Genomic DNA, 25,666 nt, shown 5'->3' with positions numbered 1-25,666 from the left:
GCATCACACCTTAGTGTCAACTGTGACTCAGTTGGTAACACCATTGCCCAAGTTAGAAGTTTGTGAGTTCAAATCCCACTCCAGGAATAGAGCACAGAAATCAAGGTTGGCATTCTAGGGTAGGACTGAGGGTGGGCTGCACTGTTGGAGATGACTTGTTGGAGGTGACGACGGAGGTTGAGGGTTGACCTGATAGAGGTCTACAGGATTATGAGAGGCATGGATAGTGTGGATGGGCAGGCACTCTTTCCCAGTGTGGAGGGGTCAGTCACTAGGGGGCATAGGTTTATGGTCGTGGGGCAAAGTTTAGAGGAGATGTGCAAGGCAGATTTTTTGTTTTTTTACACAGAGGGTGGTGAGTGCTTGGAACGCACTGCCAGTGGAGGTTGTGGAAGCAAATATATTAACGGCGTTCAAAGGGCATCTCGACAAATACATGGATAGGATGGGTATAGAGGGATACGGCACTAGGGAGTGCGGAGGGTTTTGGCCACGGGTGGTATCATGACCGGTACAAGCTCGGAGGGCCGAAGGGCCTATTCCTATGCTGTATTGTTTTTTGACTGTGCTTTGGAATATCCTGAGAATGTAATACAGCAATACGCAAGTTCTTTAAAAATAAATATAAAAATTGAAATGCAATATTAATCACTGATGTCCAAATCATAAATTCAAAGTGAATTAACTTAGAACTTCAAATAACATTTGTGGTAGAAAAGTGACGTATGAAGATTAGCACTAATTGAACAAGGAAGCTGCTCAACGTGATAAAGGAGAATTGATGAGACAAGGGGAGGGGGGACGAAATAAAACATGCACAGCTACAACAAGACATTCAACACCTCCATGATCCCAGATCGCGTGGCGTGCAGGTTGAAATCCTATGTATACTTCTAGCTCCCTCTGAGATCAGCCATGATCGAATGGCGGAGCAGACTCAATGGGCTAAATGGCCTCATTCTGCTCCTATATCTTATCAGAACTCTTCCAGTTACTGCTAAACTAACAGTTCTGAAGTAGTGTGTTCAATTTCCAAATCTGTGAGCTTATTATGGCTAAAGTTCAACATTCTCCACTACTGCAGTTTAAGCAATTAAAACTGAAAAAAGGAATTGCCATCTCTTGCCCGTATTGCTAAATTTATATCCAGGCAATTTTCTTCTTCTTAAGCAACACCTTATGTTTTAGTGCTACAATCCTGTAAAATCCTGCAGCAGCATTTCTTTCAGATGTGCAAGTTCTGACAAATATACGCAGATATTCAAACAGGTACTCAAAATAAAAATAGATTTCCAAAAAGACATGTTGCAACAGTTTTGCACAGATGCCTCCTGTACTAACGTTTTATCCCCTCAACATTTGATCATCATCAAACCCTACTTGCTAATTATGGGATGATTTTATTCATTGAGATGAGGGATGTTGGCACTGGAGCATAGCACATATTACAGAACAGACAACAAATGCCCATATCAAGCTGCCCTGGATACTTAAGCAGTTAACTGAATGGTAAAGATCCCTGCCACTCCCAAAAATACCTCCGTTCCTTCCCTGAAGAATACAGCTCACCACACCAGTGTGGTAATTTTTCAGTTTCTAAAATTAACCAGACTGTGACATTTGAGTGTACTTGCCAATTTATCAGTTTTGTGGTATTGGTTCATTCTCAAAGAACTGGATTTGTGTGGGGCCGGTCATTTTTGTACGAGATTGGAGTCTGGGATTATACTCCAAAAAATGAATGTGTTCCTTCCATTTGAATGGAGCGCTTTAAACATTATTTTAAATGCAAAAATATTAAGTAAAGCTGTGCTACTTTTCAGGATAAACATAAATGAATAGCGTTTGTTGATTTAGATTCACAAATGTTTTTATACATGATAAAATCTTGTGTAAATAAATATATTATTTAAGATGAGAGAAATTGCAATTCGGATTAAGTGATTTGCAGATGCTCAAAAATTGGAATATATACCTGCACATGAATCGAGCAGAGACGCAGTGGGAGCTCAAGCGTTAATCCCGACCCGGTTACGATTACCAGATGTGTGTTTAAAGTTATAGGTGTTTTCCCATCGTTAAACTGCAGTGACAAGATGTGCCAGCAACCTGGTACGAGTGTCACTGGGCCAGTAAAATTTAGAATCTGAAAAATATTAAATACTGATGAGTTGTCAGCAACCTATTGATATTTCACACCATTAGCCTGAAATTAGTACTTTGAATGTTGCTTCGTAACATTATTTTCCAATGAAGCAACAACATGTGCTCGCTTTTCTTTAAAACAATTCTGTTTAAAGCTTTCCTTAATAAACTATCCAAGAAATTGTTCCACACAGCACCCGCATTGTCTCAGTACTTGGGATCACATAGGCCACAATACAGCAAGTCAAGAAATCTGGCATTTCCGGTCACATGTCTACTGCTTGCCATTATTGGATAAAGACCAAAAAAAGTGTCCTTTATCTCCTTTACACAACCCTGAACAATTAAGATCTTTCCCAATATTTAAAAAAGGCGTACAATACATGTTTGTCTCGAAGGTGATTCCCGGATTCAGTTAGTGCTTCAGAAACTCCAGCCTAATCGGCTGATAGGCGCAACCAAGAGGTCGAGCACCTTTCTTCATTATGGAGCTGGCAGGGGAAGGGCTCCTCCAAACTAAGGAATAAAGGAGCCATGCAACCCACCAACCTCCAAATTCAAAGGGATTATAATCCACTATTTCCACCACCTGCAGCAAGATGCCACCACCAAACACATCATATCCTCCCCTATCAACATTCAGTAGGAACAGTTCCTTATGGTACACCCTGATCTACTCCTCTAACTTCTCATTGCACTTTCTCATGCAAGCTGAGTAGGTAGAACATAGAACATAGAACAGTACAGCACAGAACAGGCCCTTCGGCCCTCGATGTTGTGCCGAGCAATGATCACCCTACTTAAACCCACGTAACCCGTATACCCGTAACCCAACAATCCCCCCATTAACCTTACACTACGGGCAATTTAGCATGGCCAAACCACCTAACCCGCACATCTTTGGACTGTGGGAGGAAACCGGAGCACCCGGAGGAAACCCACGCACACACGGGGAGGACGTACAGACTCCACACAGACAGTGACCCAGCCGGGAATCGATCCTGGGACCCTGGAGCTGTGAAGCATTGATGCTAACCACCATGCTACCGTGAGGCCCTAGATGCAACACCTGCCTTTTTATTTTCATCCTTCTCTTATCCAGGACCCTAAGTATACCTTCCAGATGAAACAGGGATTTATTTGTACCTCTTTCTGTATACACTTCTCATGTTGTGGTCTCCTCTACATTCCAATACTGTCCCAAGCTCCATGCAAGCTTGAGAAACCATACTTTGCTTTTGATGACATTTTACAGCCTCCTAGATTCAACTCGAATTCAAAAAGTTCAGATCATAACCTCTGCTCCCATTTTCTTTTGTGTATTTTTTGAATTTCTTTGTTTTTGGAAGGCAACTGTTGGTGATGATTCTGCCTTTCGCATTTACACCTGGTCTACAGTCCTCCTTTATAACATACCTATCCCATTACCACTTCACCTTGCCTTATACCATCATCCCTCCTGTTATTCAACCTCTCCTGCTTTCACAGACCTTTGTTCTTCTCCCCCACCCATTGCCTTAAAATCTGTTGAATCTCTTAACTTTTTCTAGTTCTGACAAAGGGTCATCATCCTGAAATGTTAATTCTACTTCTCTTCCCTAAATGCTGCCAGATCTGCTGATTTCTAGCATATTTTGTTTATATCTCATATTTGCAGCGTCCATAGTACTTTGCTTTTGCTGCAATAATGAGGGAACCTAGCTCCTCACAATTCAGGTGTAAGTAATGTGCCCATGTAAAAAGGTGCATGCTCAATTCTTGGAATCCTTTCTCTTAAATCCCAGCAACATTTTATAGGCAGTAAGTCGTAAATTCATCAGCACCACGGTTTAGGTGATCCTATTCTGAAGAACACAACTATCTTCACATCAAATTAATGTTGGTAACTTCACAAGTTTATAAAGAAATCATAAAATTAAAACAACTTTACTGTCAACAAATGCGCTGCTTCTTCAGGTACATAAACACTGCTTATCGAGACTTTGAATTCGAAGTAATTTGTGAACCAGACGGTCCAGAATTCTGATCCGTGTCGTGACATGACTTGAAGCGAAGAATCATGTTGAAGGTTTCTTAATGATAGAAAGAAAAACAGTAAATATCAGGATAGAACTTTACACCACTGGGAGAGGTCATTTTACCCATCAGACCTGCCCCAGCTCTTAAACTATCCAATTAATCCCATTCTCTAACTTTCAAATATTTATGCACTTTCTTTTTGAAATGAATTATGTATTCTGCTTCTGCCAGTTTCTAGCAAAATAGCCACCCTCCGACTCTTTAAACCTTTTACCAATACCTCTCCCTTTGTGCTTTTAGAGATTAACATTTAATTTATGTCCTCTGGTTACACATTTGTCAACCGGTGCAATTCATAGAATCACTACAGTGCAGGAGGCCATTCAGCCTATCAAGTCTGCAGCGGCGTTCCCCCCCCCCCCCCCCTCCCCCCAAAACCCCTCGAAAGAGCCCCCTACCTCGACCCATATGTGTCAAATCTTGTATCTTTCACTGCTTCAGTGGCAATGGGTGGAATTTTCCATGCTCGGCACAGAGTGCCGGCTGAGTTGAGAAAACCAGTGTGCAGCCTGCAGGCTCCAGAGCCGGTGTCCTCTCCAGATAACCCAGCACTCTGTGCAGAACAAATCTGAAGGTGTGGCCCACACTGTCTCACTGCCAGAAAAAGCCAGCAACCGGGAATTGGGAAGGGCACTCAATCTCTAATATAAAACACAGGAAAGGATCCCTCCCCCCACACAGAGACCCCCACATCCTCATCCCCCCCCCATACACACGTGCAGACCCCCCATTCCATCCACACCTCCACCCACCCACCCACCCACCCACACACACACACACACACATGCGTACGCGCACACGCAGAAGGGGAACGACTATCCCCACAATCTATAAGGGGAACCCGCTCCCACAATGGAGCTCCCCAGAGGACACCCCCTGGTAGTTACAGTGTACTGGCCGGCCATGTCCCTCTCCCCCTAGAGGCTATACTTACCTGCGCGCCACCTCAGCAAGTTCACTTTCCCTGGTTCCAGTTTTTGAAAGGTGGCTGTAAACCTCACCAACAGGAAATTACTAATGTTGGGGGACACAGTACGACATGAAGCCCGCCAGTTATATTAAAAAATTTTGAAATGAGGTTTGCGACCTTCCTGGGCAGGAAGCTAATTGCATCACCAGCGGGGGTCGGGAAGAATTGTAAAACAAGGTTCTCAGCAATCGGATATTGGCGATGAGATTCTCATTTCCAAGTCTCATGAGATTTTGTATCCACATCGCCATTTGTGCTTGTGGCAAAAGCAAATTGGCGCCAATGAGTTCTAATTTCTCCAAATTTTAGTCATAAGACGAGACTCTTATACCTACTATAACTTTAGTTCTGCAACCTCTCCACAGCAACAACAAATTTATATAGCACTTTTAATGTAATAAAAGATCAAAAAAATGCTTCACGTGAGTTTAATAAAACAAAATACCTTGACCTCTGGACACAGTAAAGGCGAAATTTGAATCACCAGGATCTAGCTCAAAATTTCTGTGCCTCTATATTCAACACCAGTAGGATTACAAAAGGTCTATTTTATCAGAGCATTAACAAAACAATTCAGATTTCAGAAATGTCATGACCCCGAACAGCCTGAAATGTATAATATGGACGGCATCTGTCTCACTAAACCACCCCATTTCTCAGTCTTCCTTAAGATACTACGGTGTTCCTTTAAACCTACTTGGTGACTAAGCCTCTCCTATTAGCTCAGTGACAATCTTTTGTTTGATTATGCTTGTGTGATGTCCCTTGGCATATTTTACTACATTAAATATTCTATATAAATACAAGTTGGCACAAAAGTTGCTCAAGCCAAATAGTTGATTTGAATTCAGGAATGTGTGTGCAATAACAAAAAGAAATGTCATAAACTTGAGGAATATACGCCTTTAATTGCTTATCAGGAACATCCACCTGGAACAATACTTCAAGGGAAGGGGATTTTTGTTAAGCTCTTTCTGGGACGGCTGGGCTTTCAACTTTAACTGCGTTGTGAAACATCACAATGAAGATTTATTACTTTGCACTGTTCCAGCAGTATTCTTCCTTTCTCACTCACCCACTGGCCATTTAGTTTGGAGCAACCTCCTTAACAACACCTGACTCTGCCCTTGCCTCAGATGATCTGCTGTTGAAATGCTCATCAATGCCTTTGTTACCTCTTGACTTGACTATTTCAACACACTCTTCGCTGGTCTTTCACTTTCTGCCCTGAATAAACTTGAGGCCATCCAAAGCTCTGTTGCCCATGTCCTAACTCACACCAAGTTCTGCTTATCCAGTAACCCATTCCTAGTTGAGCAATACCTCTACTTGAAATCCTTATCCATGTTTGCAAATCCCTCCATGGCCTGGCCCCTCACTATTTTTGTAATCTCATTCAACCTCACTAGAGATATCTGTGCTTTTCAAATTCTGACTGCTTTAACGTCCCAATTTTCATCATTTCACCACTGCCAAGGCCCTCATCACTGAAATACTCTTCCTGAATCCCTCCGTCTATCTTTCCTCCTTTAAGATGCTCCTTCAAATCTACCTTCGACCAAGCTTTGTCATCCGCCTCATATTTCACTATGGGTTAGTGTCAATCTTTGTTTGATAAAGCTCCTGTGAAGCATCTTGAAACATCTTACGACGTTGGAGGTACTATATAAATACAAATACTAGGCAGCAAAGTGGCGCAGTGGATTAGCCCTGCTGCTTCACAGTGCTGAGGTCCTAGGTTCGATCTCGGCTCTGGGTCACTGTCCGTGTGGAGTTTGCACATTCTCCCCGCGTTTGCGTGGGTCTCACCCCCACAACCCAAAGATGTGCAGGCATGGTGGATTGACCATGCTAACTTGCCCCTTAATTGGAAAAAAATGAATTGGGTACTCTAAATTTATATTAAAAAGATAAATACAATAGATTTTAATATTGTTGAACAGGTTATGTGCAGGATATTCTGCATATCACATTGGGCCATGGCTATGGAAAGCAGGATTTAAGCCTGCAGAGCATAACAAAAGTGACTGCAGTAAATTATTCAATGAATCAATGCATGCACATTTGGATTATTTTCAGAAAACGTGGTAAATGCAAGTCAATGTTGAGCAATGATTTTCAAACTTTTGGAAGGGCAGTGTTTGGAGGATGTCCTGCAATGATTCCCAAAATCTCTGATTAGCTGGGATTTTCTGAGGAATGTGCTCTATGCAGATGACCATACATCCAATTCCTTAGTCTGCACTAACCCCCCCCCCACAAAAAGAAAGTTCAATAAGTTAACAACCAGATTAACCTTGCATCCTAAGTAATGATTCAGTCTCCCAGTGTCTGCATGGGTTTCACCCCCACACCCCAAAGTTGTCCAGTTTAGGTGGATTAGCCAAGCTAAACTGCCCCTTAATTTATACAAAAAAAGGAATGATTCAGGAAACAACTGTGAACCTAAAGATAACGTCGCTGTAAAAACATCATGGGCTGGATTCTCCGCACCCTGACGCCGAAATCACGGCCAGTGCCGGGGCGGAGTATCCGTTGCGTATCATCGACCTGCGGCCATTTCTGGAGGCCTATCTCGCTATTCTCCGCCCCCGACCAGCCGAAATCCCGACAGCGTGGATCTAATATGGTCCTGCCGTTGGGATGCTAGCGTGGCGACTGCGGACTCAGTCCGGGCCGATTGGAAGGCGGGGGGCCTTATACGAGCCCGGGGTATCTTGAGGCACGTGGTCAGGGTCGGGCGTGCAGCCGATCGGGGGCACTACTTGGCAGCTCCAGCTCTGCAGTCTGAGTCCGCCATGGAGCATGGCCCGGCCGCTGGAGGCCGCCGCTGTGCGCATGGGCAGCCTCCAACCCGGAAGTGCGGGGGCCCATATCTGCAGCAAAAAGCTGCTAGTTTCACGCAGGGTCCCTGCTAGCTCCCTGCAGGGCTATGAATTTGTGGCCCTTTCACGCCAGTTTTTCTGTCATGAAAGGCCATATTTTTACGACAGCGTAGGGACATAGCCCCAGAATTGGAGAATCCAGCCCCAGATGAGTTACAAAATCATGAAATAAGCTATTGAACTAAAAGAAATGTATGCAAAATGTTTCAAATTATAAACATACAATACATTAGAAAAATCAATAAACAGAGGAGATTTGAAATGTGCTCACAGCAAACTCACCCTTCTGTTGGTTGCAGCATAGGGGATGCCTTCAGTGCTAAGCTGCTTTTTACTACATACATCACCTCACCCAAACAATTTTCCACATCATCAGGCACAGCAGTTGCTGGAAAATGAAGTGAGAGTTTTCTTTTACAGTATCCAATGTTTACACCCTACAATATACAGAATCTGCAGCTTAGTCTCAATAAAACATTGGGTTTGAACCAACACATTATAAAACATGATGTGCGTCAAGTCGCATTTTAGGAGAGTGTCCAACAACCTTTAAGCTACGAGTGAGAGTAATGCTTTGATATGATATATTTTTTGGCATTAAGCTAAAAAGAGGCACAATCATCCTCAGCCTCAGTAAACACAAGAAATTACATAGATCTGACAGGCTACTAAGAAGATTTACATTTAGTCGCCATTTCAGTTAATGCTGAAGTATTAAACGACCTACCTTCACAAATAATAGAAGCAACCCTTGTTAAATTGGTCACAGATGTTTCCAGTTGTATTGGCTCAAATTCAACAGTAATTGTGCCTCCACTTGACAGAAAATGAACATTCTGTGAAGAATTAGCAAAACCATTTCAATGTAGAATTTTGTACTCAATAGGTATTATCGATATACCAATTGAACAAATGTGTACGATTTATCAGAATTAATAAAATTTAGAAGCTAACCAACAAAACTTTGACATGGGCACAGGTGTAATACCATATTATTACAGAGTTGAAATTCTTAAAGTGATTCACCATGGTTAGGATATTCAGACAGTAACAAATATCTCATATATAGTAGCGAATAGGGGTTGTAACAAAATACAAATGGACTTCGAATTTTCACAGTACACACTTCTACAGAACCAAACTCAAAATAAAGTCTATCGTTGCAATACCAAATGGGCATTCCTGTAAATATGGATCGACAATATAAATTACAGTTTGAATAATAAACAAAACCAAGTTATCACTATAATAAAAGTATTTTAGAAAGTCATACCTTAATGTACATAGATTTGTTCCCTGAATGCAAGAAGTACACAATATTTATTTGTTCACCTGCAAACAAAATGGAAAATGAGTAACTCCAATGGTGAGACTTGCATTTACAGAAGCGCCTTGTGCCTTGAGAAACATAGAATCCCTACAGTGTAGGAGGCCATTCGGCCCATCGAGTCTGCATCAGTCCTCTAAAAGAGCACCCTACCTAGGCCAAATCCCTCACCCTATCCCCATAACCCCACCTAACCATTGGGACACTAAGGGTCAATTTAGCATGACCAATCCACCTAACTTGCACATCTTTGTTCTGTGGGAGGAAACCGGAGCACCCGGGGGAAGCCCACACAGACAGTCAGCTGAGGACGGAACTGAACCCGAGTCCCTGGTACTGTGAGGCAGCAGTGCTAACCACCATGTTGTCCTACTGCTTCACTGAATTCTTTTTGAAGCAATCACTTGTATTATAAACACTGAAAATATATACACAAAGCTTAAAATGTGAAAGGCCTGGACTCACTAATGGCTAAAATATTCCTCAAAACTTGGGTAACGGAAGCTTTTATTTCAATATTCACGTCGAATGACCATGGCATATGTACGGAGTCAAAATGTATATTACAGGAAGGAAATCGTCAACTACTACAAAAACAAATATTACATAGCTTTCTTGGATGGGGACGTGGAGGGGAAAAGAAAAACAGGCAAGATGTACAAACTTACCTGAGGTACTTTCTTTGATAACTGGCATATAAAGTACAAAAATATTTTCTAATAAATAGCTCTTTATTTTTTCAAATTTATGGTAGCATTCTTCGGTGTTGAGAGAGATGTGGATGTATAATGGAAGATTATTCCTCAAAAAGCAATATTTCTGTAAGAAATAGGAAAGCAAAAAATCAGTGAATATTAATCTATGATTTCCAAACATCAAACCACAAACAAGATTTATTATTTGCCTGGTCAAACAAATGCAAGAGACGAGACTTGAAGAATTATAATCACGTTCAACACATGCAACTTGAATATTCAGCTGATTGGTAATAACTCAAAGCAATTTATTCCTACAAACACAAACCCTTTTTTTCACTGTCATTGCTAAGAATTAGTGAAGTTTTACTAATACCATGCTGTCTAGTCTTACTGAACCTTGCTTCACTTTAACAAACTTGTGATATTTGGTACAGTTTAACTTCAACTTATTATTTTTTTTCTTTTTGTTTATAAATTTAGAGTACCCAATTCTTTCTTCCAATTAAAGGGCTATTTAGCATGGCCAATTCACTACCCTGCACATCTTTGGGTTGTGGGGGTGAGACACGCGCAGACACGGGGAGAATGTGCAAACTCCACACGGACAGTGACCCAGGATCGAACCCGGGTCCTCGGCAGCGCGAATCAGCATTGCTAACCACTGCGCCACCATGCCATCCGAACTTCAATTTATTAGGAATTATTTAAAAGTCCTTAGGATTAGCACATGACTATTCAGCATCTTTCTCTCGTGGAGCCTCTTGGTCACCTGACTACTACTGATTTCACAGCTACATCAACATCATCATCACCATCTCTTTAACATATGCATTACCCCATTATTCTACACTCTTTCGGACAAAACGTGGTGAGATTTAACAGAATTCAGACAACTTACAACACCAATCTCAGAAATGGACATCAGGGTCAGTTATTGATGCAAACTGGGAACTGTCAAATATGGCAAAACAATACTAGTGCAGCTATAATGCTCCCAAGTACATTTGCTGACTTGCCCAGGTTGATTAAATGCAAGCTCGGGTGAAGATGCATTCTCCGTTCTCACTTTTCCCAGTTTTATATTTGCCCACCTTTAAACTCTTCCTCGGCATCCAATCAAAATCCATGCCCAATTCCTCAGAGGTGAGAATTTATGTGCCCCTTCCCCATTCAGTGTCCATGTGCCAGCTCTGGCTGGTGAATGGATAGTTGTAAACTAAGAAAGGGAGGTTGGCTTTCACGAAGAAGGAACACCTAAACCATAATATCTTTACCCAAAGAGTGGTGAATCTGTGGAACTCAATACCTCAGAAAGTAGTCACGCCAAACCATTGTGTGATATCAAGAATAAATTAGATGTAGCTCTTGGGGCTAAAGGGATTAAGGGATGGGAGGGTGAAGAAGAGCCACATTGGACTAGAAACATTCATTTTGTTTCCCACTCCACAGGTGCTGCCAGACCTGCTGGGTTTTCCCATCACATTCTTTTATTATTTAAAGTATGTTCCCTGTTCTTAACTAAAAAAGTGTCATGAAATCTTTTACTTCCTCCTGAATTCTGTGCCTAAGCTAAAAGACAGCACTTCCTGTATAGTTCGCAACAATGAAATGAAAATGAAATGAAAATTGCTATTGTCACAAGTAGGCTTCAAATGAAGTTACTGTGAAAAGCCCCTAGTCGCCACAATCCGGCGCCTATTCAGGGAGGCTGGTACGGGAATTGAACCGTGCTGCTGGCCTGCCTTGGTCTGCTCTTTAGCCCTGTGCTAAACCAGCTCCAATAACAAACCCCAACGATGCACTGAAATGTCAGCCGAGATTGCGTGCTCAGGTGCTAAGCCAACAACCTTTTGACCTCAACTGAGTGTCACTAATGCTGCTAAAATAATACTCCACAGGTTGATTGATGAGGGAAGAGTAGTCCAGTATCCTTTGCTATATGATATACCACTTTGCACATTCAGGATTGAATGAAACCAGTTCAGTGTTCAAGGTAAAATACTGTACATTAAAAAATGTGATTAAAGGTGGACATTAATATGGTCTTCAGGGACTTTTACGGGGAATTGTACCGGTCCGAGCCCCGGGGGGGGGGGGGGGGGGGGGATGTATATTTGTGTTTTGGGGGTTATTGTGTTTTTTTCTTTCTGTTGTTGTTAATACTGTTTTCTTGTTGTTATTTTCTGTTTTTGATATTTTTTAAAATCTCAAAAACATTTTTTTTTAAAAATTCGATTAAAATGCAATATTACAGGGGGGCAGCACGGTGGCACAGTAGTTAGCAGTGCTGCCTCAAAATGCTGAGGATCCGGGTCTGATCCCAGCCCCAGGTCACTGTCCATGTGGAGTTTGCACATTCTCCCAGTGTTTCATGGGTCTCACCCCCACAACCCAAAGATGTCCAGGATAGGTGAATTGACCACCTTAATTGGAAAAAAGAAATAATTGGGTACTCTAAATTTATTTTTAAAAATGCAACATTAAATAAATTAACTACACTATTTCTACAGGGAGATCAATTTTGTTTTGTTCACCTCGCCACCCTATGCAAAATCCCATGGTATAATGTTTAAAAAATATACATGACACATGTATGTTCGTATGTACCTCCGCTGCCAGAGCTTTCTTACCTGGAAGTCTCTATTGCTCTGCAATGGTAGAGCAAGTTCAAAACTCAGTTCTGATAGAGTGCAATTTGAAGATTTTTCCTGGACAAACAGACAGACAGACAAATGAGGATATTGTTCTATTATTGTTTATAATCTTCAGTACAAAGCTAATGATGGTGAATTCATAATAAATGGGTTTGACAAAACTACTGTATTCAATGTTGTGATTTTCCTTCAAATAAACATGACCACATCGTCAGTCTGCCTCACTTCTGTTGCTGAGCTGGCTGGGTGGTTCTACTTTAGTCATGACATACCAACCAACCAATCTAGGTCACTTAACATCTGCACAAATGCTAGGGCTCAGGTTTGAAGGGGGTAAAACAAGCACTTGATAAAACAAATGTGTACAAAAGTATTGTGACCTTTGTAGGCTGATTTTATGTTTGCAAGTGGAAAAACAGCAGACGATGTATGTACAAAAGACAAACCAACACAAAAGCTCCTGTTTGACATGTCCAAGCCAAGACTCCAGAGATCACTTAAAACGCTAGTAACGATTGTTTGTTCCTTTCATCAGAGACAGGGTGCCTAGCACCTTCCCACACAATCAACTTTACATTAGCACAAAGAGATTTAACGGTGTTGGAGACTGCAGTGGGCATAAACAGGTTAAAGAAAATACACATGCTCAAACCACATCACACCTTGAGATAAAGTTCTATACCTGATCCCTGACCGCAACTCCAACAAGATCTTGGAGAAACCACATAAAAATCCATGATGATACCAAATCAGGAAACTCACCGAAAATTCCATTGTCAAGCAAAGAAAAGTGGGAGGCAGACGGAGCCTACAGTGTAACTCAGTAACATCCTAATTTGAGTTTGGAAATAAATTCCAATTGATCCCACACCTGACTTTACAGTCTTCTCACAAGCTCTGCAATTCCATCTCAATCCCACACCCCATTATACAGTTTATCCACTGCTAAAAGAAATGTCAAAAGCATTATTGGTTAAAGAATTAATTACAGCTGTGAGGAGGGATGATATGCTAAAGGGGGCAGCCCGGTAGCATTGTGGATAGCACAATCGCTTCACAGCTCCAGGGTCCCAGGTTCGATTCCGGCTTGGGTCACTGTCTGTGCGGAGTCTGCACATCCTCCCTGTGTGTGCGTGGGTTTCCTCCAGGTACTCTGGTTTCCTCCCACAGTCCAAAGATGTGCAGGTTAGGTGGATTGGCCATGCTAAATTGCCCTTAGTGTCCAAAATTGCCCTTAGTGTTGGGTGGGGTTACTGGGTTATGGGGATAGGGTGGAGGTGTTGACCTTGGGTAGGATGCTCTTTCCAAGAGCCGGTGCAGACTCGATGGGCCGAATGGCCTCCTTCTGCACTGTAAATTCTATGTAAAAAATCTATGTAAAAAAAATGAAGCCACATGGTCGAGCTCAGCAATAAAAAAGGGGCAGCCACACTTCTAGGACTGTACTATAAAGCAGTGTTCTTCAAAGTCAGGGGCGCGACCCGAAGGCGGGTGTCGGGAGGGTCGCGGATACGGTCAGCGGCGCTCCCAAGCATGTGGAAAAACAATTTGGCTGCATTGCGCATGCGCGCCATTCATCGTGCGCGCATGCGCAATGCGGACAAATTTTTTAACATGTTCCCGGAATGTGCATGCTCGCACGATGATTGGCGCACATGCGTGCCTCCGCGAGCATGTTTAAAAAATTCGGCCACATTGCGCATGCGCGCATGCGCAGTGCAGCCGCTATTTTTTTTTTTTAAACGGTTGCAGCTTTTTGTTTTACAAGTTCTGCAGTGGTTTTTAGTCATTTATTCATTTATTTTATTCATTTAATTTTTATTTTGTTCATTTATTTTATTCATTTTATTTTTTTTACAAGTTCGAGGGAGGGGTCTATTCATTTTTTTCATTTATTTTATTCATTTTATTTTAAAGTTCTGGGGGGGTTTTATTCATTTTTTCATTTATTTTACTCATTTTATTTATTAATTTTTACAAGTTCGGCGGGGGGTTATTTTATAAAATTTTACAGGAAAAAATTCAGAACTTTGGACAGATGGAGACTCCATACTTTCTGACACCGGAAAGCTTCACCTTCATCCAACAGGTTGCATTGGAGGAGCGTGTACGAGGGCCAATGGGACCCAAAACCATTTCTTCTATTTTTGTCAGCATCAAACAAGATAAGAGAAAATGGTGGTCACGCAGGTCGGCCGGAGTGGGTCGCGAAGGTCGGCCGGCGTGGGTCGCGAAGGTCGGCCGGCGTGGGTCGCGAAGGTCGGCCGGCGTGGGTCGCGAAGGTCGGCCGGCGTGGGTCGCGAAGGTCGGCCGGCGTGGGTCGCGAAGGTCGGCCGGCGTGGGTCGCGAAGGTCGGCCGGCGTGGGTCGCGAAGGTCGGCCGGCGTGGGTCGCGAAGGTCGGCCGGCGTGGGTCGCGAAGGTCGGCCGGCGTGGGTCGCGAAGGTCGGCCGGCGTGGGTCGCGAAGGTCGGCCGGCGTGGGTCGCGAAGGTCGGCCGGCGTGGGTCGCGAAGGTCGGCCGGCGTGGGTCGCGAAGGTCGGCCGGCGTGGGTCGCGAAGGTCGGCCGGCGTGGGTCGCGAAGGTCGGCCGGCGTGGGTCGCGAAGGTCGGCCGGCGTGGGTCGCGAAGGTCGGCCGGCGTGGGTCGCGAAGGTCGGCCGGCGTGGGTCGCGAAGGTCGGCCGGCGTGGGTCGCGAAGGTCGGCCGGCGTGGGTCGCGAAGGTCGGCCGGCGTGGGTCGCGAAGGTCGGCCGGCGTGGGTCGCGAAGGTCGGCCGGCGTGGGTCGCGAAGGTCGGCCGGCGTGGGTCGCGAAGGTCGGCCGGCGTGGGTCGCGAAGGTCGGCCGGCGTGGGTCGCGAAGGTCGGCCGGCGTGGGTCGCAAAGGTCGGCCGGCGTGGGTCGCAAAGGTCGGCCGGCGTGGGTCGCAAAGGTCGGCCGGCGTGGGTCGCGAAGGTCGGCCGGCGTGGGTCGCGAAGGTCGGCCGGCGTGGGTCGCGAAGGTCGGCCGGCGTGGGTCGCGAAGGTCGGCCGGCGTGGGTCGCAAAGGTCGGCCGGCGTGGGTCGCAAAGGTCGGCCGGCGTGGGTCGCAAAGGTCGGCCGGCGTGGGTCGCAAAGGTCGGCCAGTTGGTAAAAATGGGTCCCCAGAAAAAAAGTTTGAAGAACACTGCTATAAAGCCCAAGTAGAAGAGAAAGTATATAGGCAGATTTCAGAGTGCAAATATAGGGTAGTAATCGTTGGAGGCTTCAACAACCCTAATATCAATTGGTCAATCAAGATATGAACTGTGTGAAGAGCACAAAAGGTGCAAAATTCTTGCACCGCATTCAAGAGAACTTTTTTAGTCAGCACGTAATGAGCCCAATGAGGGTGCAATTCTAGATTTAGTTTTAGGAAATGAAGCTGGGCAAGTGGGTGAAGTAGCAGTGGGGGACCACTCTGGAGATAGTGATCATAATATATATTTAGATTTAGCATAATTATGGAAAAGGACAAAGAAAGATTAAATAAAAGTTCTAAATTAGGGGAAGACAAATTTTACAATGCTGAGAGCTGAGCTGGCAACAGTGAATTGGATGCAGCAACTGGAAGGAAAAACGGTGTTAAATCAGTCAAAACGGTGTAAAATCAGTCGGCAGCATTCAAAAATGAAATTCTACAGACACAGTTTAGACATGTCCCCACAAACTAAACAGGTGTTACTGCTAAATCAAGAACTCCTTGTTTATCTTGGTCTATATGCATCTGTATAAAGTGGAAAAAGAAGGCTTATAACTTAATACTGTAGAAAGCCTAGAGGAGTATAAAGTACAGAGATGAAGTAAAAATAGAAATTAAGAAAACAAAGAGAGGTTATGAAAAAATACTGCCATGTAAAATCAAAGAAAATCATAATATGCTTTACCAATACATTAAGACCAAGAGAATAACTGAGTAAAAAATAGGGCCTATCAGAGATGTACATGGTAACTTGTGGGTTGACTCAGAAGATGTGGGGAAGGTTCTCGTCTTCACTGAGGAGAGGGATGATGCAGATATTTTGGTTAAAGAATATGAAATATTAGATACAATAATCATAGTGAGAGAAGAGTACTGGAGGAGCTGGCATTCTTGAAGATGGATAAATCACCAAGGTCAGATGAATTGTATTCCAGGCTGTTGAAGGAAGCCAGGGAGGAAATAGTGAATGCTCGGAGGATCATTTTCCAATCCTCACTAGATTCAGGCATGGTCCCAAAGGTTTGAAGGTGTGTGAATATTGTACCATTATTTAAAAAGGGTGAGAGGGATAGGCCAGAAAACTATAGGCTGGTCAGTCAGACTTCAGTGGTGGGCAAATTATTGGAGAAAGTGCTCATATGAAATTCCAATTGGTGTTCCAGGGTTTAGATGGGGTGAATGAGCTTACAAGGGACGAGGACAAATGCAACTAGCCCAGAAGCATGAGGTTCACACTATTCTGACACTTGCATTTCAAGATCCACACAACATTGCTTGGTTGTTTCAAAGAGCTATCTTTACTAAACAAAGACGACCACCCCAGAGCTATGTATCGCCTCAAAAGGTTAACCTGCACACTATTCCCATCATAGAGACAGCTTATCTTGCAGCATTTTTGCTATCACATCAGGTCAAAACCTCTACAGGTGATGTGTGTCAAATTATCCAATCCGCTTCTTATAGATGTCTTGAGAAAGTGAATGATAAGCCCAGCAAATCATGTCCACATGTTTTGGGCATGCCCGAAGCTTAGAGGGTTTTGGCATGGTTTTGCTAAGGCAATGTCCACGGTGCTAAAAATACGGGTGGTGCCGAGTCCGGAGGTAGCGATCTTTGAAGTGTTGGAAGAGCTGGGAGTTCAGAGAGAGAAAGAGGCTGACGTCTTGGCCTTTGCCTCCCTGTTAGACTGGAGACAGATCTTGTTAATGTGGAGGGACTCAAAGCCCCCGAGTGTAGAGACCTGGGTTAGTGACGTGGCTGGGTTTCTCAGTCTCGAGAAGATAAAGTTCGCCTTAAGAGGGTCAATGGTCGGGTTCACCCAGAGGTGGCAGCTGGTCATCGACTTTCTCGGTGAAAATTAAATGTCAGCAGAAGCAGAATTACAAAAGGGGGGGATCGGATTGTTGTTTTATGATTGAAATGGCTGGTAGAGATTAGCTGAAAGCTCAGAGATCCATTCCCACCCTCTTCCCCTCAGAGGAGTTTCTGATCATTTGAACATATATCTGTTGCACATCCCTCAACTAAAATTACTATGGAGCATACTGGTATGCTAAAGTAAGGATTCTCCTATCTAGACAGCTCAGATCAACAGCACCTACTGTGTACCCTATCAAAAACTATCAATATCTACAGCATGTTGCCCACTTGCAGTACATAAACAGAAGCAAGCCCCCAAAAGGCGTATTCATTAAATGGGAGATAGAATCATAGAATCCCTACAGTACAGAAGGAGGCCATTCAGCCCATTGAGTTTGTTCTGACTTTCGAAAGACCAGCCTACCTAGGCCTAATCCCCAGATTTATTCCAGCGATCCCACCCTAAGGGGCAATTTAGCATGGCCAATCCACCTAGCCTGCACATCTTTGAACTGTGGGAGGAAACCGGAGCACTGGAGAAAACCCATGCAAACTCAGGAAGAAAGTGCAAACTCTACAGTCACCCGAGGTCGGAATCAAACCCGGGTCCCTGGTGCTGTGAGACGGCAGTGCTAACCACTGTGCCACCCGTGTTCACCCATGTTCTCTCGAAATATATTTATTAAACCCAATATGTAGTTTTTTCAGCAGAATGCAAATGGTTGTTTTATCTTTAAAACTTGGACAAAACTCTTCCCAGCCTTTAACGGCTGTTCAATTGCCCGATTTCCTGCTCCAACTAATACTTGGCCCTGTGCTCTTTTTGCTCCAGCAGGGATCATACCAAAATGAAAAGGGATCAGCTTACTCAAATTGAGAAAGTCCCAGCACATCCCATCCCCAACCACCAAAGTGGGGTGAATTTGATGCACTGGAAATCACAGTCGAAATTTCGCTACATCAAAGTAAGAATTTCAGTAATGAGTAAACAATTAAGAAATAGACAGTCAAAGGTTTATCCTAAAGCTTTTGATTTTGCTTGCACTAAATTATTCAAGCTGTTGACGGTCTTCAAATAGTACATTATACACCAACCTGTATATTCTGGATGCGTGGAAAAATTACGAGTTTGTCATCTGAGTAACGTTGATCACCCATTACCACCTGGGTACTGGAAACTCCAACACCAAACATCTTTTTTTGAAAAGGAAAAGAAAAGGACAATTCGACAATGCACTAAATGCCAACACACAATTATAAAGTATGATTTCCCTTCACTCAGATTATTCTCTACTGCTTCAGTTTTTTTTTTAAACTTCATATTTTGATTATTTGATTCATCTGTTTGTCAGAATTTGTAAAATCTCCAGATACACTCGCTAGATTTTACACAGAACAAGGGGTTTTCTAAGAGATCAATTTAAAAGTAGTTAAATAAATCACTTACCGGTTGGCCAAGTCTGTTCATTCAATAATTTACGATAAATCTATGAGGTAATATAGATTTAGCTGTTCTCTTTCCTTCCTTTCTCATGTATTGACCATTTAAGTGATCAGCAGTTTGGTGTGTTATCAAAAAAAAACACTCCCCACCCCAAACGGCACCAACTCATACAGGGTATAATTCCAATAGCTGTCCTCCAGTAATCTTGCCACATCAACTTGTTTGACAAATAAATATGCCTTCATGGAAACATCCTAATTGCACATTTAACTCTCATCATTAGTTAAACCCAATTATCTGAATGAAAACTTATGGTATAAAGTACAGATGAGGCCAGTCAGCCCGTTGTGACTTTCTGCAAAAGCAATTTAGCTAGTCAAAGTCCCCTGCCCCTTTCATGTAGCACTTCAAATTTTCTCTCTTCAGGTGCTTATCCAATTCCATTCTGAAAGCAACAATTCAATCTGTCTCAAATCATTCACTCAGGCAGGACAGTCGAGATCCAGACCACTGTCTACATGCAAATCTTTATCCTCATGTTGCCTTTGATTCTTTTCCCAATAACTTTAAATCTGTCTTCTGGTTATTGGCCCATCCTCCAATGAAAACAGTTTATCCCCATCTACTCTGTCCAGACCCCTTATGATTTTGAATAGCTGTATCAAATCTCCTCTCAACTTGCTCTTCCCTGAGAACAGACCCAGCTTCTTCATTCTACACACGTAACTGAAGTGCTTCATCCTTGGTACCATTCTCATGAAACTTTTCTCTCCAAAGCCCTCACATCTTGGGGCGGCACAGTGGCGCAGTGGTTAGTATTGCTGCCTCATGCCGCCAAGTACCCGGGTTCAGTCCCAGCCCCGGGTCACTGTCAGTGTGGAGTTTGCACATTTACCCCATGTCAGTGTTGGTCTCAACCCTACAACCCAAAGATGTGCAGGGTAGGTGGATTGGCCACACTAAAGTGCCCATTAATTGGAAAAAAAATAAAAATATAAAATAAAGCTCTCACATCCTTCCAATAGCCTGGTGCCCAGAATTGGACACAACATTCCAGCTGAGGACAAAAGAGTGTTATATAACAGTTCATTATAATTTCCTTGCTTTTGTACTCTTTATGTGTGTAGAAGACCAGGATTCCATATGCCTTTTCAAACCGATTTCTTAACCTGCCCTGTCACCTTCAAAGATTTATCCACATATGCCCCCAGGTCTCCGTTCCTGCACCCTTATAGATTCACACCCCTTAGTTTATATCGTCTCTTCCTCATACTTCCTACCAAAATGCATTACTTCACCCTTCTTTGCAGTAAATTTAATCTGGCACGTATCTGCCCATTGCACCAGGCCATGTCCTCTTGAGGTGCTCAATGCCTCTATTTTTAGATCCTGTGCTTTTTAATCATTTTCTCAACCTGACCTGCATATGTGCATACAAATCCCCCTGGGAAGTCTCTTTGTTGCTGCACCCCTTTAGAAAACTCTTGTTTTCTATTGCCTCTCCTCATTCTTCCCATCAAATTGTACCACTTCACACTTCTCTGTATTAACTTTCATCTGCTACATCTCTATACGTCCATTCTATCAGTCGGTTCACCACTGCACTGTTTCATGTCACTCAGGTCAGTATCACACCAATACCGCCAATGTCACTTTTATTCCATGGGCTTCAACTTTGTTGTTAAGTCTATTATGTGGCATTTTATCAAAAGATTTTTTGGAAATCCAATTGAATCACATCAACTGTATTTACTCTCATCAGCCATATGCGTTACCTTATCAGAATTCAATCTCGGTCGGTAAACAGCACTTCTTTTTAATAACTGTGCTGGCTTTCATTAATAAATCTTTTCTGAATTTTGTACAGCTTATAATTTCTAATAGCTTTCCCACCACGGAGATTAAACCCCCTTGTATTGGGGTTTGTATTGGGTTGATTGTTACATCCTTTTAGAAATAAGGCTACAATATTTGAAATTCTCCAGTCCTCTGGCGCCAAGCCATATCCAAGGAAGATTGGAAAATTATGGTCAGTACCTCTGCAATTTCCACCCTTACTTCCCTCAGCATCGTCCTTTGACCTACCTAATATTACTTCTCCATCAATTTTTAGCCCCTCAAGTATCACAATGGCATTGGCAGCATCTGGTTTCTTGGTAGTCTGATGCAAAGTTCTCATTTTGTATCTCAGTCATGAACTTTGCCTCAATATTTAGATCTCTTTTTTGGTCCCTAATTTGTCGTAACCTCTACTCTTGTTTTGATGTTAGTTACCATTCTCATCTCTCTCTTTGCTGCTCCTATTTTCTTTTCAAGCCCCTCTGAATTTTCTATAGTCAGCCATTTGTATCATCAGCCTGCTATCTGACATACTCAACTTTTTTCTGCTTTATCTTATTCTTTTGTCATCCAAGTTCTCTAGCTTTGCTTGTCCTATCTTTCCCCTTATAAATGCACAGCAACTGTACCCAATCCATATCCTCTTTAAAAGGCAGCCCATTGTTTTGTTATAGATTTAGCTGCCAATCTTCCATTCCAATTTAAATGGGCAGGTCTGTTCTCAAGGCCCTCCCTCAATTAAGTATTTTTACTGTAGATTACTCATTGTCATTTTCCACAGCTAATCTAAATCTTATGATACGATGATCCCTGTTCCCTAAACGTTCCCCTACTAACACTTAACCCATCTCATTCTTCAGAACATTGCCGCCTTTTACTGGTCAAGAAAATTCAAAATCAATATCACCAATTACCAATACTCAATGGTTCTTGCGCCTCTAATTACCTTGCAGATTTTTGCCTTTATCTCCTTCCCAACAACTCGTGACCTATAGAATATATTCAATAGTGGAATGGCACCTCTGTTGTTTAACACTAACCAAACAAATTCTGTCTTAGACCCCTTTAGGATACCTTTTCTCTCCAGCATTGTATTAATCTCCTTATCCAATACTGCATCTTTTCTAAAATTCCCTATTTTTCCTGAACACCATGTATTCAGGAATATTGAGTATCCAGTCCTGTTGTTTTTGGAGCCAGATCTCAGTTAATGCCACAACATCACATTTTCAAGTGTATTTATTCCTGCAGCTCATGAACCTTAATTGCCACACCATGGTGTTTACATACATGCACTATAAACCTAAATTAGATCTCAGTGTGTATTCCTTCTTAATCTGACCCCACATAATACTTTACTCGTTCTTACTCTAGCTCCAGCAGACTCTGCCAATCCTTTGTGCACCTCATTTCTCTTTTCTAATGCTGCACCCTGGTTCCCAACCCTTCAAAATTACTTTAAATTATCTATGTTATGCTACTATGAAGCTGTATTTAAGACACGTGTATGTGACAGCATGTTATGTATGTAAGATTCAACTTATCAACAACAGTTGAAGAAATACAAAAATCAGTAGAGACAAGTGACGGAGAAGAGGAGAAAGAACAAAAAGGTCACGAGAAACTGAGAATGGCCAGATTTATCTAATAACTGCCAAGAGGTATGCGTGACGAAAGGTAAAACTCTCATGAAACCCAAACTACATTTATAAAAAGACTTGTACATAAACTTCATTAGGCGCAGAATTCACTTCTCCACAATAAGGCACAGTACAAAATGGTGCATAATTTGTGCTGCATTATGTTACTGCACAATATAATACAGCAGATACAGCAGCATCTCTTGTGTGCACTTTGCAAAGGATTTTTAGAGAGAATGCTTCAGAATCAAGTCTATACACTAACCTGATATGAAAAAGTCCCATGGGTAGAAGTGTTTATAAATAAAGAATTTTTTACATTGCCTTCTTCTGTGGGTAGGAAGACAACTCTAAATAGAACATTTCCTCCTGCTGGAATTACCTGGAGGATAGAAAACACAAAATTTGAAGTTCACATGAAAATAATCTCCTTTACACTCAATACTTGGTTTAAATGCTACTTATGAGATTGTGCCATATTTGCAACTATTAAAAATGTTATTAATGCAGCAGAATGAAAGCCCATTGTTGCACTAACATCGCACACAATTAGATTACGATTTGTGTTATACTTGCTCCAAACAACCTTCTGAGCTACTGCCAACAGCAGACATCTTGAAGAAGTAAAGGTCAACATGACTTATTTTCCTTCACAGGTTCTGCTCAATGTGACATTTTCCAATAGGGAGGGTTGTTCAGGATTACAAACGCAGCACAACATGTTAATTTCCACAATTAAACAACAGATTTATTGTGTTGAACCCTAAAATAAGGATCTGTTCTGTCCGATCTACAGTTTTGAGATGTTCAGTGTTTCAGGAACTAATCATGTTTAGGTTTTCCTTGCTGCAGAACTGTGGCCACCTTTCTTTGCACCAATCGTGCAGTGCTGAGGAAGTTCTTTCACCAGTGTGAATATTGGGCGATCACAGTCAGAGCTGATAATGCCGCCCAAAGAATTTGTTCTCAGGGCATGAAAAGCTCTGCAACATTAAATGTTCGTGGTTTTCTGAGAATGCCAAAGCTTTTTTTAAAAACACCAAATTGTATTCATTAAGTGCAACAAATGTAGCTTTTCCACATCTTTTGCACAACTCGCAAATGAAATCAACTCCCACAGAGGCCACAATTCACCCGAGTGACTTTCTTTACATAAAAAGCTACAGTCAAAAGAATTACTAAAAATGAGCAGCTCTTTGAAACCACTGCATATAAATCTCTTCAATAAGCCTTCATCACTCTATAAATCGAGAACTAGTTTTAACTATTTAACGTAACTGGACTTCTTTTGGTCAATCAATGGTTCATGAACAAATTAAGATTGTCAATATGGATTTTATTTTTTGCATCAAATTACTGGCAAAAGTTCCATGGGTATCACCATTTGCTTAAGCTGACTGGCAGCACGTTTGTGAATACTCACCATGTTATCTACAGGAGGTACATAGAAATGTCTACTCAACGGAAACACCGAAACCAATATGACTGGCAACTCCCAACTTGGGTTGTGTATAAAAAATTCTTTAACCCTTGGCTGCCCCACTGGCCTGGAGAAGAGAAGAAAAACCAAAACAAGGAATTGATTAATGTTACGTTTTTGATCTCACACAGAGCAACAAAATGCCAGTAATTAAACCAAATGCACATTGAACTATTTCTCTATTGGCTGCTGCATTTCCCTACAACAGTGACTTCACAATTACTTCATTGCCTGTAAAGCTCTTTGGGTGTTATTGAGCTCACAAAAGGCACTATATCAATGCAAACTGTAGACTGCAGGAAGCAGGAAGCTAACAATGAAATGGCCAGCTTGGCAAAGTAGTGGCAAATGAAATTCAATCAGAGGTATGGGCATTTGGGGAGGGCAAACAAGGCAAGGGAATGTACAACAAATGGAGCGATACAGAGAAGTGGAGAAAAACAGAAGAGCCATAAAACCAAAAGATATAGGAGCAAAATTAGGTGATTTGGCCCATCGAGTCTGCTCTGTCATCGATCATGGCTGATATGTTTCTCATCCCCATTCTCTTGCCTTCTCTCCGTAACCCCCGATTCCTCTTAATCAAGAACCTATCTATCTCTGTCTTAAAGAATCGATCTATCTCTGCGGCAACAAGTTCCACAGATTCGCAACCCTTTGGCTGAAGACATTCCTCCTCATCTCAGTTTTAATATGTTGTCCCTTCAGTCTGAGGCTGTGCACGCAGGTTCAAGTCTCTCCTACTAATGGAAACACCTTCTCCACTCTATCTAGGCCTCTCAGTATTCTACAAGTTTCAATGAGATTCCCCCCTCATCCTTTTAAACTCCAATGAGTACAGACCCAGAGTCCTCAACTGCTCCTCACGAGAAGCCCTTCATTCCAAGAATCATTCTTGTGAACCTCCTCTGGAATCCATCCAAGGCCAACACATCCTTCCTTAGATATGGTGCCCAAAACTGCTCACAATATTCCAAATGAGTCTGACCAGAGCCTTATACCGCCTCAAGATATTCCTGCTTTTAAATTTTAGCCCTATTGAAATAAATGCTAACATTGCATTTGCCTTCCTAACTGCCAACTGAACCTGCATGTTAACCTTAAGAGAATCCTGAACCAGGACTCCCCAAGTTCCTTTGTGCTTCTGATTTCCGAAGCCATTCCCCATTTAGAAAATAGTATATGCCTCCATACTTCCTGCCAAAGTGCACAATCTCGACTTCCGGTGGCGGCCATGGATTGAGAAATCGCTTATTTGGTAGCTCCAGCTCGTGGTGGACTTTTAGGACCTTTTCCGCCGATTTATGGGGGATTTGACCGGTAAAATTGGAGATTGGGGAGGTAGAGAGGAGGAATCCCCACCGGTTTATGGAGTGGTGGACCAGAAGTGGTCTGCAAAGAAGAGATTGTTGGGCAAAGAAGAGAGTGGATC

The 25,666-nt window shown here is 42.5% G+C and overlaps 1 protein-coding gene across 2 annotated transcripts in view; it reads right to left on the bottom strand.

Moving 5' to 3' along the window:
- Window positions 1-25,666, bottom strand: part of tmem131l (transmembrane 131 like) — a 209,914-nt gene that overhangs the window by 97,236 nt on the left and 87,012 nt on the right. The window contains exons 5-14 of one of the 2 annotated variants that reach the window (XM_038792026.1): window positions 24,178-24,301; window positions 23,020-23,136; window positions 18,927-19,025; window positions 12,735-12,812; window positions 10,075-10,225; window positions 9,353-9,411; window positions 8,807-8,915; window positions 8,362-8,467; window positions 4,076-4,217; window positions 1,976-2,146 (exon numbers count right to left, since the gene is read on the bottom strand). In XM_038792026.1, the coding sequence (XP_038647954.1) occupies window positions 1,976-2,146; window positions 4,076-4,217; window positions 8,362-8,467; window positions 8,807-8,915; window positions 9,353-9,411; window positions 10,075-10,225; window positions 12,735-12,812; window positions 18,927-19,025; window positions 23,020-23,136; window positions 24,178-24,301 (1,156 nt within the window). The remainder of the gene's footprint in view (window positions 1-1,975; window positions 2,147-4,075; window positions 4,218-8,361; window positions 8,468-8,806; window positions 8,916-9,352; window positions 9,412-10,074; window positions 10,226-12,734; window positions 12,813-18,926; window positions 19,026-23,019; window positions 23,137-24,177; window positions 24,302-25,666) is intronic. The other variant, XM_038792027.1, reaches the window with a different exon arrangement.

The sequence above is a fragment of the Scyliorhinus canicula genome, chromosome 3 (assembly GCF_902713615.1).
Source record: "Scyliorhinus canicula chromosome 3, sScyCan1.1, whole genome shotgun sequence".
In the NCBI taxonomy this organism is placed as follows: domain Eukaryota; kingdom Metazoa; phylum Chordata; class Chondrichthyes; order Carcharhiniformes; family Scyliorhinidae; genus Scyliorhinus; species Scyliorhinus canicula.
Note: the sequence above shows the minus strand (reverse complement) of the source record. Positions and strands in the feature narration are given on the sequence as shown.